This window comes from Mus musculus, chromosome 14 (assembly GCF_000001635.26).
Source record: "Mus musculus strain C57BL/6J chromosome 14, GRCm38.p6 C57BL/6J".
Taxonomy (NCBI): domain Eukaryota; kingdom Metazoa; phylum Chordata; class Mammalia; order Rodentia; family Muridae; genus Mus; species Mus musculus.
In genome coordinates, this window is record NC_000080.6 from 70,179,690 (window position 1) to 70,195,772 (window position 16,083).

Sequence of the window (16,083 nt, forward strand, 5' to 3'; positions counted from 1 at the left end):
CAGTGATAAGGTTGAGCTGATGCCAACCTCCATTGAGGATTCAGCCTCTGAAGTTCAGAGCTTCTCTCCTGTCACCAGTTGTACTGTCTGGGTTAGGTGACACGTGCGTAGCACCTTACTGCCTGCTCAACTGTCAGCCCCAGCCAAGAATGGTGCTTTCTATCAGCCGCTGAGGTGGCTCCCGTAGAAGCTGAAGGAGGAGTTTGACCTCCAATTCCAGGCCAGCCTGGGTCACAGAGTACGACTCTGACTCACCAAGAGACAGAATGGAGTTTTCCTTTTCTGGAGGAAAGGCCAGGCCCAGGATGTGCTAATGTCCCCAGAGGCCACCAAGCCCTGGGTGAGCAGAGTTACTTCGACCACCTCTGCCCCACCCACTCCCAGCTTTCCCAAACTGAATGCACAAAGACTTGATCCCAGAGAAGAAAACCACAAAGGTGTGGTGTATCAACGGAGCACAGAGAAGGAAAACTTTAGTGGGGAATAGTTAGAAATGTCACCAAGTTCCGGCAACCTCGTGGTAACAGCTCCAGAATCAAGAACATATCTCAGCCCCCAACCCTGGACTCTCCCATCAGGCCCTGCCCTGTCCCTGCTGGCATTAGTGCTTAGTACCTCTAGTGCTTGGAGCTGCTCCATTCTGCCTGTCACCCCTGCTCACCTAGCTCGGACTACAACCCATGACAGAAAGAAATCCCACATTCCTAAATGGACAGAATCCCCCTTCCCAGCCTCTCCCCCTATGCCCACCCAAAGGATAATGAAGCAGACAGGCAGGTCCCTGGCACCCACGTTTATTTTATAGTCTCTTCCAGAGAGGATCTGGACACTGGGGAGAGCTGGGAATTAGGGCAGCAAGCTTGTCTCCCTGTAAATGAATCTTCTGATAAGCCAGGGAAGTTGTGTGCCTCAGTCAGTCGGCAGGGTACATGGGGAGGCCCTACCCAGGGGTTCAGGAGGCTCTGAGAAGGAAAGGCCTTGAGGCAAGGCCTGTCATTGGGCCTTCAAGGCCGAGGAGGTGTTCCCACCTTGCTTCCTGGCCCAGCTGGAGGCCAGAAGGCAAAGTGGTAGCAGGCAAGCTGATGAGAAACGGGAGGAGGCCTTTGGTCTCCACCAGGGTAGAAGGCTGGTCCTTATTAGAGGAACCCCATGGGGGTGAAGCGAGAGCCAGTCCCCATTAGGGGACATGCTGGGGGGTTGGAGGCTTAGGGGTCTGGTCTCAATAAGGCCTGGAGACAGTCTCCACATGAAAGCAGATGTCTGTATTTGAGGGGCGGTGAAGGGGGCTGTCAAAGGAATGCCTGTGACTTGCGGGGTGGGAATCGGACTTCAAGGAGGCTTGGAGGGAAAGTTGCTGGGGTCTCTGCAGAAGCTGGGAGCACAGGTCCTGGGGAGGAGGCTATGGAAGGCCTCTCTCCCTCCCATAGTGCTACTGCTCCCCTCCCGATCCTCGTTGGCTCCAAACTGCCATGGAGACCACTCACACTGGGGCTACATAATTTCCAGGGAATGTCCCAAATTTCTGAGTTCGCCGGGAGACACCTGAAAAAGAAGGCGTTACGCGGGTTAGGGCGCGCCCTCCGCTGACAGTACCTGGAACTGCTAGCTCGCAGAGAAAGGGCTTGATTGCCTCGCCTCATTCATGCCCCCTAGCGGTACAAACAACGCTGCACTTCTAAACCAACCAACCAAGACAACTTTGCACAGCACTAACTCCGTGCTTCTTTGAAAAACAAACAAAAACAAACAAACAAACAAACAGGACTTGAGATGATGGATCACAGATCTTCTATAGGGAGGAATCCACTGATATAATAGAACACCTTCATTTCAAAGATGACCATTGGGCTGCCTAGGGGTAGAGCTGGCTTCTGACTTGCTGGAGAAACTTGTCCTGGGGTGCGGAAGGGAATGTCCTTGAAATGAACTAGTATGAAAAGGGGGCTAGGATTTTTATTTTCCATCTTTTTAAAACTAATCTACACTTAACTGGCCACATGTGGCTACTGGATACAATATCAGAGGCACAGGTCCAAGCCATTCCCCATAACATTACGGCTTCTGCTATAGAAAGGGTGTGTTTTCTTCTTGTCAATAGAAGTCTACAAAACTTCATATGTAGTTTAAAAGAAATGTCAAAGCAAAGGAGGGTGAGTGTTGAGGTTTGGTCTATTGCTGTGTTGTTGTTGTGTTGTTTTGTTTTTCGAGACAGGGTTTCTGTGTAGCCCTGGCTGTCCTGGAACTCACTCTATAGACCAGGCTGGCCTCAAACTCAGAGATCCTCCTGCCTCTGCCTCCCAAGTACTGAGATTAAAGGCGTGTGCCACCACTACCTAGCATATTGTTGTGTTGTAATGCTAAATATTGTCCTTCAAGGTCTGGTTGCCCCCAGGGATGAGAAAATCATCCTGCACACCAAGGGATGCTATGTAGCCTTGCTCCTTAGGTTAAAACCATTGGTAGAATAAAGATGCTAACAGCCTATATAGCTGGGCAGAAGAGATGTAGGTGGGGCTTTGGTTCCCCAGCTGGGGGTCAGAGGTAGGAACACAAGAGAGAAGAGAGAGGAGGAGAGGAAGATGCCATGAGGTAAGGGATTGTGAGAACTGGCCATGAGAGCTGACCAGTTGGAGTAAGAGCTGCCCAGATAAATCAGGGCAAGCTATTATAACTTGGGGTTATTGATAGGGAAGTAGATACTAATAGCTTAGAGAGTAAATATAGGCCCAGATCTAATGCTGTCTTATTATACATTTAAAAGTTGTGTGTCTTTTACCTGGGAACTGAATGATCAAAGGTGGGGGTAGAAACCCCCGACTGAGGTTAATATTTTTCTACAACACATGAGAAAAACAAGCAGTGAGGACCTCTAACTCCCATGGTGTGAGAAAAATGCCTGGCACTGAGCCGCTGAAAGTCAGATTAGAAAGGGAAGGCTAGCCAGGCAGTGGTGGCACACGCCTTTAATCCCAGCACTTGGGAGGCAGAGGCAGGCGGATTTCTAAGTTTGAGCAGCCTAGTCCACAGAGTATGTTCCAGGGCAGCCAGGAACTCACAGAGAAACACTGTCTCGAAAAAAACAACAACAAAAAACAAAAAAGAAAGAAAGAGAGAGAGAGAGAGAGAGAGAGAGAGAGAGAGAGAGGAAGGAAGGAAGGAAGGAAGGAAGAAAGAAAGAAAGAAAGAAAGAAAGAAAGAAAGAAAGAAAGAAAGAAAGAAAGAAAGAAAGAAAGAAAAGACTATACTACCCAGTGACCTCTGCCGAGGTAGCGCTTTAATCCTTTGGGCTCCAAAGTCTGCTTGTCAGAAGTCAGGGCTTTTAGCCATTCTCTTCTCTCCCTGGCCAAGAGTATACAAGGCGTGCCCACTTTAGGGAATCTGGTAAGTGGGTCAGCGGGCACCAGACAAGATCAGCATGAGGCTTTAGGTCTTAAGTCCTTGAAGTACAATGTCTTGGGCCAGTAGTGAAGGGCTGAGATCTTTTGTGGGGGTGGGGGGAGTTTGAAATAGGGTTTTATTGGATAGCCTTGGCTATCCTGGAAGTCAACCTGGCCGGCCTCAAACTCACAGAGAACTGGTCTCTCTCTCTGCCTCCCGAGTGCTGAGATTAAAGGCATATGCCAGGCTGGCTGACATCTTAGGTTGTTTCTCAGCTTGTGGGGTGGGGTGGGAGCAGGGGAGAGGACACTAGGGTGTGAGACCTGCTTGAGGAAGCAGTGGTATGCAGAGGGGAGAAGCAGGGACCTCGGAGTCAGGAATCTGGTCCCAAGTGTGACTCTATGGCGGAGCACACAGCTGAGGCTGTTCTCCTGAGCCTAGCCTCTCTTCAGGACAGTAAGGAAGGCACCGTCAATTCAGAAGGTTGGTGGGGGTGTTGGCTATACATCTTTACTGATTCAGCATTGCCACTGAAGTCCCACGGGAGACCCTAAGGCCCCTCTCTCTGGCCAGCCATCTCCCTCCACAGGCTACATACCCACAAACCAGCCATCGTCACATTGCTGCATGACATCCACACGGTCCCCCTCTCGAAGTTCCAGCTCGTCCTCATTCTGGGGCCTGTACTGGTACATGGCCCGGTACCTGTGGGAAATGGCAGCATGGCAGCCAGAGGCCTCGGGCTCCTTCCCAGACCTGCTGGAAGTTCTGCAAAGAGCTGTCACTTCCAGTGCCCCGTTCCCATCACCTAAGCACCAAGAGACTAGCTCTACCTGGTAGTCTCTCCAACCTGTAGGTGAGGGGCAATGGTAGGACCCTGGATTAGTACTGCCTGCCAACAACTCCCTCCCAAGGCAAACCTCCCCAGCTGGTACTCACGGAGTCCAGTGTATCTCTGTGTTTGGGGAGGAGGGTCCCAGGTTTATGGGACGGCTGGTGGCTCGAGGATGGGACAGGGTTGGTCCAGGGGTATTGAGACTCTGGGGGTTCACGGGAAGAAAGAAGGGGCATGAGGAGGAGGTATGAGGTAGACGTAGTAGCTAGGGGTCCCACAGTCTCAGGAGTTGTTTTCATGCTTTTTCATCAAGCTCCCAGGCCCAAGAGGGTGGATCTGACTAGCTCACTTCAGAGGCACTTGGATGTGGGCCCAGGTCCCAAGCAATGTGAATGGCTGGACTTCTGAGTTCCAGCAAGGACAAACCAGGCCTCAGCAGGAGCCAGGAGCAGTTGTACCTGCTCAGAGAGGCGTGCTGGGTGAACATGTGGACCCAGGGCCAAGAGCACAGTGAAGGGCTGCCAACCACTTCTGCTCAAACCTACCTCATTAGTCTCCCACTGTGGGAACTGTTAGCTTTTTGATACAGGGAGACTAAACCCAAAGAGTACAAGCTCTATGCCTGTGGGCCATATAGCATGCAAATACCAGAGCCCTGATACCTAGTGCTGTACCTTGCTGAAGATCTACACTGAAAAAGTGACATCTTGGAGGGTCAGGTCCCCTAGCTGGGCCTGCCCATGCCTCCCTCCCTGAGCTGGAGGATCAAAGATCAGAACAGCCTTAAGGAGGTTAAGGCCAAAGCAAGACAGAGCTAGGCTAAGTTCTGCCGAGCTTCCCGCTTCTCCGGAAGCTGTCCAGGAAGGATTACCAGTGTGGACCAGTCAGAGGATAGGAAGGCAGTGTGAGAAGCAGGCCACCTCACCTGGGTTTGGGATCTGGGCTCCTGGAGGGTGATGGGGAAGGGAAAGGCGGAGCGTCGAGGGGAGGTTCGACCTCCCCAGTCAGTGGGGTCCACAGGTATTGAGGAGGGGTGGGAGTGGCTGCTTAGGTGAGCAGTGGTTGTCGGGTTAGGTGATGCAGGGAGCTGGGGACCATCATCACAAAGCCTGAGCCGGGGCTCTCGGTTTATCTGCACGTAGCTGGCAGGGAAGATGCCCTGGCGTCCAGTGCCAGTGATGCGCCCCTCATACCAATGTTCGTTCACCTTGCGGATCAGGCAGATGCGTTCTCCCTGAGGGGTCAGAGAGAAGTTCTTGTCAGTAGGGGTTTCCTGAGCATCACACACCTGAGGGTGGCTCACCCAGGTCACTTCATTCAAGCCTAACACTTTAACATGTATGAGAGATCAGGCTCAGAAAGGGTCAGCAGGTTATCTAAGCTAAAAAGAGAGGAGTCAGGAACAAGTAGAAGATTAACTCGCCCCATAGCAGGCAGCATTTGGATTTGGATCAGCTTTTTCCCCCCTGGCAAAGCCCACAACACTATCAATCCCTACCGACAATCGCTAATTACAAACCCCAATTACAATTCCCCAGTGCCAAGTCCAAGCTATGTGGCCTTGGGCAAGCTGCTCTGCCCCTCTAAGCTTGGTTTCCTTAAATGGGAAGACCAAACACTGTGTTGAGACCCAGAATCCAGCGTGGTCTTTTACATAGCAATGGACAGATCGTAGCATGGCGTCACAACTCAGTCCTGCCCTGACACACGTGTCCTGTGACCCTCTCCCAGGGCAGGCGGCCTTCTCAGGACAAGCTGATAGAGGTTGGCACAGAAGTGCCAGCATGTCAGCAGGCTACTCTAAGAAGGATGTCCCCACCCCACACTGTCCTGTCCTCTCCTTCCCAGCCACCCACCACCCCTTTTCTGCATATCTGTGGACCCAGTCTTTCCTAGGGTTACTCACTAGGCCTCCAACCCCAATTCAATCAAAGGAAGGCCAGTTCCTCATCGCACAGAAACTTTTCATACTTTACCATAATCTATAGCCCCAAACATGCTTGTGAGTAACATCCCAGAACCCACATACACACATGCATACATGTATGTACACACGTAGGGCCTCATGTTTGATACAGAGCCCTTTGCACACAAAACTTATTTCTAGTCCTTTTAAAATGTAGATTACGATCATCAACCAGGTGATTAAAGACACAACGGTAGGGTCAAGCCTGATGGCTCATACCATACTGTAATCCTAGTATTTGAGCAGCTGAGGTAGGAGGACTACGGCGAATTCCAGGCCGTCATGGCCTACACAGTGAATTCTAGGCCAGCCTGAATGACAGAGCAAGACATTGTTCATAACATTCTTTCAAAAGTAGAACATGTTGGCCAAGCCATGCAACAGGCCTATAACTCCAGCTATTTGAGAGGCTAAGGCAAGACTATCACAAGGTCAAGGCCTTGCGGCTGGAAAGATGCTCAGTAGTTAAGAGTATCTGGTGTTCTTGCAAAGGACCAGGAAGTCCATTCCCAGCACTCATATAGAGGCTCACAACCATCTGTTAACTTTTATTTCAGGGGCTTGGGGCTTACATCTGGCCTCCATAGGCACTGCATACATGTGGTACGTACATACATACACACAAGCAAAATACTCATTCGTGTTTTTAAAAAACGGTTCAAGGCCAGCCTGGACTATACAGTGAGTTCTAGGCCAGCCTGGGCTACAGAATGAGTTCAAGGCCAGCCTGGGTAACTTAGCAAGAGCCCCCCCCCCAACATTAAAAATAAAATGCTGTAATAGAGCACTTGCCCTGTGTGACAGGGACCCTTGGTTCAGTCACAAGTACTGGGGTTAAAGAATAAAAGATTGGGGGTAACCTATCCCGAGAAACTGGAAAAAAACTAAAATTCTGGGTACAGTTGACATTTTAAAAAAATATTCATTTCTTTCTGCAGGCTCCCCTTCGCCTTCCCCTGCCCCACTCTACCATGCCCTGACTGGCCTCACCTTTCGGAAGGACAGTTCTACCTCCAGGTCTCCCTTGAAGGTATACTGGGCTACTGCATCGCCATACTCCAGCACCTGGTATGTGGGCGGCTTGATGGGCTTGGGAATCTCATCGGCAGGCAGAACCTGAAGGGATGGTGTGAGCAAAGTTCAGACCAGGTAGCAATGGATACACACCCACACTCCCAGAAGAGGGAGCCATGCAGAGGACAACGTGGACAAGGCTGTCCCTGGTCAGATGTCACATCTACACACTGACCAGATACAGCCTAGCGGGTGGCAGTGTGAGTATTGGCAGGCACGGGTGAGAGGGGTCATCCAAGAAGGCTTCCTGGAGGAAGACTTTCCAGTGGACTGATGTGCAGTGGGACAGGCAAAAACAGGATGGTGAGTGCTAAGATAGAAGCCAGTCCAACTACAGAGCTACAGATGTGGGCCACAGAGGCAAATGAAGGTGATCCAGTGTGGTGGTTTGAGTGAGAGAATGGTCCCTATAGGCTCATATATTTGAATGCTTAGTCACTAGGGAGTGACACTGTTTGAAGGCTTAGGAGGTGTGGTCTTGTTGGATTGTTGGTGGAAGTGTGTTTCTAGAGGTGAGTTTTGAGGTTTTAAAAGCTCAAGTCAGGCCTAGTCCTGGTGATTCATTCTTAATTCTCTCTCTCTCTCTCTCTCTCTCTCTCTCTCTCTCTCTCTCTCTCTCTCTCTCAGGATATAGCTTCCAGCTACTGCTCCAGCACCTTGCCACTTTGCTCCCTGCCATAATGATAATGACCTAAGACTCTGAAACTGTAAGTAAGACCCCAATTAAAGGCTTCCTTCCATAAAAGTTGTCTCAGTCATGATCTCTTCAAAGCAATAGAACAGTGACTAAGACATACAGTCTGGAGGTCTTGGGCAGGTTTGTTTACTCTGCTAGTTAAAGAATTAAAAGGCAGGAATTTTTTTTTTTCCGGGACAGGGTTTCTCTGTGTAGCCCTGGCTGTCCTGGAACTTAACTCTGTAGACCAGGCTGGACTCAAACTCAGAAATCTGCCTGCCTCTGCCTCCCACATGCTAGGTGGGATTAAAGGCGTGTGCTACCACTGCCTTTAATTCACTGCCTTTAATTCACTGCAGCAGGAAAAATCTTGAGCGCACCAGGCAGCAGCAGCAGAAGATCAAGCCCCGTGGACGGTAGCAAACAGAATCAGCTGTTGGGAAAGGCGTTTCTTGGGGCTGAAGAAATACACACATATGCAGCAGACTCGCAGAGACTAAGACCCTCTGCAAGAGAAGCTAAAGAGTCCAGTCTCTTTGGAGGGCATCTGAAGGCTCTCCCTTTCCTGATTTTGGGTTGGCCAGTTTAAAAAAGCTAGGATGTCTGATTGGCCCACAACTGTAGTGTAACATGGCCTGGCCTCGAACTTACTGAACCAGTCCATTATCAGGGCCTGCTGGAGGGAACAAGGGCTTACACGGCATGTGTTTGGAGCTGTTAGGCGTTTGTCTCAAGTCAGGAGGGTAAGGAAGAAGCCCACCATCTTGGAAATTGGCCATCTTTGTTAACTAGTCATGGCCCTTCTCCCTTTCTCTACCCTGGTCTCTCAAGGGCTCTGCAGAGCGACTTGTTCTAAAGCTGAGGACTTATTATTGTTGTTGTTGTTTGATTTGATTTGATTTCTCAAGACAGAGTCCCACTATATTATCTCTGGCTGTTCTGGAACTCACTAAGTAACCCAGGCTGGCCTTGAACTCACAGAAATCCACCTGGCTCTGCCTCCCAAGTGCCAGGATTAAAATCATGTGCCACTAGGTCTGGATCAATTTATTGCATCTTTTACCACTGCTGAGGGCCAAGTGGCCCTTGGTTTAAGTGTCCTGGTCCCTCCTGCCCTTTGGTCCCATCAGGGCTCTGAATCCCCATGCTTTCTTGGTTAACCCTATTCATAAAAACCAATAAGCTAACCAACCATTTCACACTAAGCTGTAGATGACTGCTGGACGAGATGACTGTAGAAACTCAGTAAAACTGCACTGAAAACAGAAAGGATGTATGGGTAGACAGAATCTGTAATACCTGTTAAACCAGAGCTTGAATTACAACAGCCTACCCAGTTATCAAAGGGACAGCACGAAGGTAATGAGAAAAGAGTTTAAGTTAACCAACAAGAACAATAAGAATGCTGGGCGTGGTGGCGCACGCCTTTAATCTCAGCACTTGGGAGGCAGAGGCAGGTGGATTTCTGAGTTCCAGGCCAGCCTGGTCTACAGCCAGGGCTATACAGAAAAACCCTGTCTCAAAAAACCAAACCAAACCAAACCAAACCAAACCAAACCAAAACAAAAAAAAGTAATAATAATAATCGCAATTTGGTCAGTCCTGGTGGCAATCACCTTTGATGCCAAGCACTTGGGAGGCAGAGGCAGAGGCAGGGCAGATCTCTGTGAGTCCAAGACCAGCCTCAACATAGTGAGCTCCACACCTTCCAGGGCTACATAATAAGATCTGGTCTCATAACAAAACTAAAACAAGAAAATTAATTATTTTTATTTTATTTATGTATTTATTTTTATTTGTGTTTAGAGGGAAACTTAACAGTATCAAATACTATTATTATCGATCAACTAAACTAACATGAGGTAGGGGGAATCACCATAAATTTGAGGCCAGCCTGGGCTACATAGTGATTCTAGGCTAGTCTGGGCTGCTGTGCCACTCTTGTCAAAGGAAAAAGAAAAAGGAAAAAAAAAAAAAAAAAAAAAGGCTAAACTTTTACTCGTGAGGACAATCATTAAGTCATGAGCATTAGAGAAAGGATGATGTCAGGAGGCTCATGGAGGGTAGAAGGCTGGTCCCCTGAGTTTAGACCCCAGCACCCACAGAAAGTCAGAAGCTGAGCAGTAGGAAATAGGAAAGCCTGCCTTAGGGTGGAAGGCAGGAGCTGACACCCCAGATCTGTGCACCATAGGAGGTATGTTCCCACACATACAAGACTAAACCTATATGTTTTAATAGTTTATTTCATTTTTTTATTTTATGTGCATTGGTAGTTTGCCTGCATTCATGTCTGTGTGAGGGCGTCAGACAGCCTGGATCAGGACTTACAGACAGTTGTAAGCTGCCATCTGGGACCTGAACCCGGGTCCCCCGGAGGCAGACAATGCTCTTAACCACTAAACCATCTCTCCAGCTCCAAGAATAGATATTTTTAAAATACAAGGGAATATTACGAGCAACTTTCTGACAGAGGTTTATTTTGCTACAAATTAAGACACAGATACTAAAAATAAGCTATGGGGGGGCTGGAGAGATGGCTCAGAGGTTAAGAGCACTGACTGCTCTTCCGAAGGTCCTAAGTTCAAATCCCAGCAACCACATGGTGGCTCACAACCATCTTTAAAGAGATCGGACGCCCTCTTCTGGTGTGTCTGAAGACAGCTACAGTGTACTTAGATATAATAATAAATAAATCTTAAAAAAAAAAAAAAAGCTATAGGTCTCATTAAGAAACGACTTTTTGTCTTAGCACAGAACCTCCATCTCTAAAGTGAGATAATTATCTCTCTCCAGGCAGTGTGAGGGAGCACACCTGAAAGACATGACACATTTGCAAGTGAATTGTCACCCATTTCACGGTCTGGTCAGCGGAGACCAGGATAGAAAGATGGAGTCTGATAGCTAAAATGTAGGGCCCTAATGGGGTGTTGGCTTCTGGACGAGGGTCTCTTCACCCTTCCCCCGGGGTTGTGAGACAGTCTGAGCCCTGGACCAGGTGACATGTGGGCCAAGGACATTCAAGACAGATAGCAGAGACCGCCTCAATGTTTTGCAAGAAACCTGGAGTCTGCAGTTTCTAAGTCTCTCCCTACCTGTCTCTCTCACTCACCTCCACATAATTAGCTGGGAAGATGCCCAGCCGGCCATGGTGTTCCCCCTCCAGCCAGTTCTTGTCCACTTCCTTATGGATATAGACAATGTCACCCTTCTGCAGAGACAGCTCCCTGTAGGGGAGAGCAGTGTACAGCACTGGGTTCTTGGAGACTTTCTTCTTCAGACACTGCATGGTGTACCATCTCCCCCTCCAGCCTTCCGCCCATGGACGCCTGGACCTTCCCTAACCCTCACAGTTCAGACTGCCCAGGATGGAGTGGGAAGGGCTGAGAAAACCACTTACTTGGGGGACTGTGCCTGGAAGTCAAACTTGAGCCGGGCGGCCTTCCTCTGGGAGAAGAGAGGGAACAGAGTGGGGTACCTCAGACAGACAGGGACCTGCCCAGACACTCCCTGACCCTAGGGACTCTCTTACCTTCTTCTCTTCTTTCCTCGAAGGGCTGCTACCCCTTTCAGAGGCGCTAGGCTCTGTGGAGAAGCACCACCTCAGCTTGGGGAGGTCATGTCTGAGGGGATCGGGTTGGGATGGGTTATGCTCCCCCCACCCACCCACCCAGGTCAGGCACAGGGAAGCAAAGGGCTCTGTGACCTTCCTGGTCCCCACCTTCCCTTTCCTGGGTCACCACATAGCTAGCTGTAAGAGAACTTCCAGAACCAGTAGGCGGCCATTCAGGGCCAACAAAAACAGGATTTGTCTTACCTCGGGCTGAGGAAGGGTAGACAAAATCTCTACGTCCCAGAAAGGGGCTTCCTCCTCCATCTGCCATTCTGTGGGGGCTCAGGGGTCGGGAGGAACTGAAGTAAGGTGCATGCGGTGAGTTGGGCCTCCAGGCTGAGGACAGACTGCAGGGACAGAGGCAGTGAGTCACCTGTTTAGAACTTTACATCCCTCAGAGCTGGTAGTCATATCTTACCTCCCAGGCCCTCTGGCTACCCCGATCCCGTCCCCTGCCTTCCAAGGCGTCTTCCCAGGTCCGGGGCTCTCAACAGGATGTCCCATTTCCCGTGTAGCAGAGGGCCGGGAAGGGTGAGGCCTTGAATTAGGAGAGGCGGAGGCCGCCGGGAGGAAACGCGGGAAGTGTCGAGCCTCGGGTCCCACCACCCACCTCCAACGCCGCCAACGCCACCACCACTAAAGTCCTCCTCGGCTTAGGACAGGTGGCCTCAGAGGGCAGACAAGCCCCAGCAGAGGTGCGGTTGGGATGCCCCCGCACTTTTCCGATCTTCAGGCCCCTCCTCCGGGGTTCGCCCATCCTCCACCGTGGGCAGGGCCATCACCCCCTCTCCGGCCCGCGCCACGTCCCCTCCCCCGGGAACAGACCCTCTGCTCCGGCCCGAGCCTCTACCACTCACCGGGCTGAGGGCTGCTGCTCCAAGCCGGGCTGCTCAAGGGGCCGTCGTGGAGCCTGAGAGTTCTGCACAGGGACACCGGACGTGATCAGAGCCTGGGACCCCGGGACTAGGGCAGCCGAGGCCAGTGACACCACCTCCTCCGGAAAAGTTCGCAGCTCGGGAGGGAAGGAGGCCGGAGAGGGGCGGGACGCGGGGTCCTAGAGGCTGCCGCGAGCCTTCACGCAGGGAGGAGGCGCCAAGGAAGGAGGCCCAGCCCGGGAAGCCAGGGCCAGGTCGGGTCTTGGGATCCCTGGAACTGCGACTAGGGTCGGGGACGGGTAGGGGGGTGGGGACCGGAGCCGATACACTGAACCAGAGTTGGCCAGGAAGGGTTCTCAGGGGTCACTTAGAAAGTCGACATCCAGTATTTTGTAGATCGGACAAGGCTGAAGTCTGCCCAAAGTCGCCAGTTTCTAGCTCTGCCTGCTTCCCTCTGTCCCCTGCTAAAGCCTTCCTTCTAGAAGCCCCCTGAAGGCTAGTACCTTGGGGGACGGCAGGCGGGTCTCAATGGCCCGCAGGTCCTTGTCCAGCTCTGCGCTCAGCTTGGCCAGTTCTCTCTCTAGCAGGACCTGGGGGAAAAGATCCTCTTGGGAAGTACACTGTATTAGAGGTTGGTCAGAGGTCAGAAGCGACAGGTTGGTCAGGGGCAGGCCTCAGGGAGGAGGATCAGGGCCTGATGCCTGTAGTCATGGTTCAAGGGTAATGGGAAGGTGACACCTCATTCCTGTCATAGTCCCCAACCCAGGACTCCAGGGTGTCAGAAATGCTTTAGTATTTGCTGGGCTTTTTAATTTTGGAAGAAAAGGAATGGGGGTGGGGACAATGTTTTGTTTAAGAACCCAAGGGCCTGCCAAATTCCTTTCTGTTGGCTTCTGTGGCCTTCCATGGCTCTAGTTTGCTGCAACTACACACCACACACTCATTCCAATGAGCCAAGCAGGTGCTCGCAGGCACGTATATTCAGGTACACACTCCCCCTTCCCCGTTCTCTGCTTACACTTTTTCCTAGAGGAACTCTTTCTACCAGGCTGAATTCAGCTCTCAATTCATGAGTACCTTTGATAATGCTTATATTATTCTGTGTGTATTTAATTAATCATCTACTACATTCAGGCACTGTCCTTGGTGCTAGGGATAGAGCTGAAAATGTATCTGCCTAAGGCAAGTCGGAGCCTTGGCTCTATGGCCTCTATCCATGGCTACTAGGACCACATTGCCCAGAGTCACCCTTGTTTACTGTTGACCCCGGTGCCCTTCCCCCATGCCATCTGGGACACTCACCTCAATGGGCTGTGCAGGCTTCTCAACAGGGTCATCCACCAGTGGTTTCTTAGGCTGTAGGGTGGGAAGGGTATGTCAAAGGGGATGAACCCATTTGGAACAGGCTCCAAATGAGGGGTGTGTCCAGTCCTAGAGGAACCTGCTAATGTGCTCACCTTATGCCCAGTTTCTAGTTCGTGCAGAAACTGGTTCCAGGAATCTTCTGTCCAGACATTCTCTACTTTCTCTCGATGTCTAGGCACCTGTACGGATATGGGTGGCCATCAGCTTGCGTAGAGGGACACTAGGGTTGTCTCTAGAGTCTAAAGGCAGGCAGGCCTTGTCTTCCCTGATATGCCTATGAATCCCTTATAAAGTATGCAAGCTGAAATCGGAATGGTCTGTGCTATGTCAGCAGATAGGTGAGGCCAGAGAATGTGCAGCTGGGGATGGGGTTGGGGAACAAAATGGCCTACCTGATTTGGGGGATGAAGCCCTGAAGAGGATGGTCTAAAATTATAGTTAAAGGTGTTTCTAGATGTCTCTTCAGAGTGGTTCCAGTTTCTTCTGAAGAAAGAGAAAACACCACGTCAGCTTCCTCTTAGAAAACTGAGACCTGCGTGAGAATGTAACCAAAGGAGAAGGGATCGTGCCTTTCTCTATCTCTGTCATTCACACTGAGGAAACCTACCTCCCCCTATTATGGAAGTTGTGCAGTAGACCTGTAGCTATAGCAAGCTGTATGGAACCTTGGGCTCGATACTGGTAAAATGGGAGTGACTTATCAGGGAGCATGCACTAGGTGTCCAGCAGAAGGCCTATACAAACATTGCTCTGTAGATAGCCATGACCTCTCTTGTGGCCTTGGGCAAAAGTATCCTGTGTATGTGTTTGGTATGGTATGTACTTGTGCAGCTGGCTTGCAGGCTGCTCTAACCAAGTGATCTTATAAACTATGGCCCAGGATGTAAGACAACAAACAACTTCAAGGGAAACCTGGGAGCATCTTTACTCAGGAGACCTGGGCAAAGTGTTTCCAGTCCCTAAGCCTTGGGTCCATGGGGCTTGGAAGAAGTGATAAAACCTGTGTGGCCGCCTCAGCCACTGGGGTGCCCTGTCCACCTTAACTCTTCTCTAGGGTTTCTCTCTTGGCTAGCTTTCATATTCCAGCCGCTGGTTTTAGTCTGGAACAACTGAATGGAGCTTATCAAATGATGGCATGTCTGACGGAGTGAGGATGTGTTGCCTATAATTAGGACTCTGTTCTCATTTCTATAATAAAAAGGTGATCATGAGAATGGAATGTGCTGTTTGCAATAGAAGGAAGCACTCATCATATGGGAACCTGTGTGTTAGCATGTTGGCAATACTTGCCATATGCCAATCACACGCTTACTTTCTTAGTCCTCCTAGTCACCCCCATCACCCCCACTTACAAGATGGAGACACTGACACTGGAGCTCAAAGTGGAATGATTAGTGGTAGTACCCTGACTTGGACTTATGACAAAGGCTACAGGTCAGCGACAGCTGTGCTAGTGAACTGAATTTGATCCCATAAAGGCAAGTACAGCTGGTATACTTTACCATAGAGCAGAGTTCCAGGTCCCCCAAGGTGTAGCAGAGTCTTGCTTGGCACCCCCTAAATACTCAGCCCAGGGGAAGGAATTTCTTCCTTTTCCTCTCTGGAGGGCACGTCTGAGCCACAGTCTGACAGAAAACTGGGTTCATCCATGCTATAGGTTTTCTCTGTTTTTAAAGTGGAAGGGCCACATGTCCAAGCTGCCCTTAACAGCTTTCATCCCCTGGGCACACATCACTTATGCTCTCTGGATCTGTGAGGGTCTGGCTCCTGACACACAACAGGAATGAGTCTGTTCCTGGCTACCTTTGATCCTTTGAGCTGGAATATCTGCTGCTGTGGAGCCCCCTTTGAGCACCTCTAGACCCTTTCCTGTCTGCTCCCAGATTGTGCCTGGTTTGGCCACAAGGGGACACTAGTCTCTATTTGGTCTTGGCCACAGCTCACCCGCTAGAAGTCTCAGTTGTGCCAGGCCTGGAGGCAGGTCTTTGCAGGGTCCCTAGATGCCTGGGTTCTGCAGAAGAGGCGCGTGCGGAAACCACTGGAGATGAATGAAGGCAGACAAGGACTAGTGTCGGGCAGTTACTTTAGGCTGTGATACCTCCATTCTAACACCTGGATAACAGGTTCACAGGGACAGAGGTGGATTCTGGGATAGAACATGGGCGTTGTCCCAAGAGATTTACGATACAAACTCTCCAAAACAGCTTCGGAACAGGTGATATCCCCATTTCACAGATAAGAAAAGAGAGGCCCAGGGAAACCTGGTCAGCAGATGGCAAAACAAGGCCTCTTTGGACAGTGAAG

At 50.5% G+C, this 16,083-nt stretch overlaps 1 protein-coding gene across 15 annotated transcripts in view; it reads right to left on the reverse strand.

Annotated features, from left to right (window-relative positions):
- Positions 1–778: 778 nt before the first annotated feature.
- The window catches only part of Sorbs3 (sorbin and SH3 domain containing 3), a 31,556-nt gene continuing 16,251 nt past the window's right edge, over positions 779–16,083 (reverse strand). For 11 of the 15 annotated variants that reach the window (XM_006518736.4, XM_030247697.1, XM_030247698.1 and 8 more), the window contains 15 exons: positions 15,724–15,817; positions 14,172–14,262; positions 13,872–13,958; positions 13,717–13,770; positions 12,918–13,004; positions 12,397–12,458; positions 11,744–11,886; positions 11,459–11,511; positions 11,327–11,373; positions 11,039–11,153; positions 7,170–7,295; positions 5,139–5,447; positions 4,318–4,418; positions 3,977–4,083; positions 779–1,542 (listed from right to left, as the gene is read on the reverse strand). In XM_006518736.4, coding sequence (XP_006518799.1) covers positions 1,481–1,542; positions 3,977–4,083; positions 4,318–4,418; positions 5,139–5,447; positions 7,170–7,295; positions 11,039–11,153; positions 11,327–11,373; positions 11,459–11,511; positions 11,744–11,886; positions 12,397–12,458; positions 12,918–13,004; positions 13,717–13,770; positions 13,872–13,958; positions 14,172–14,262; positions 15,724–15,817 — 1,538 coding nt within the window. In that variant the 3' untranslated portion in view covers positions 779–1,480. Of the gene's footprint in view, positions 1,543–3,976; positions 4,084–4,317; positions 4,419–5,138; positions 5,448–7,169; positions 7,296–11,038; positions 11,154–11,326; positions 11,374–11,458; positions 11,512–11,743; positions 11,887–11,957; positions 12,371–12,396; positions 12,558–12,917; positions 13,005–13,716; positions 13,771–13,871; positions 13,959–14,171; positions 14,263–15,723; positions 15,818–16,083 lie in introns of those variants that run through there. The other 4 variants (XR_003950830.1, NM_001271409.1, XM_006518743.2 and 1 more) reach the window with 4 other exon arrangements.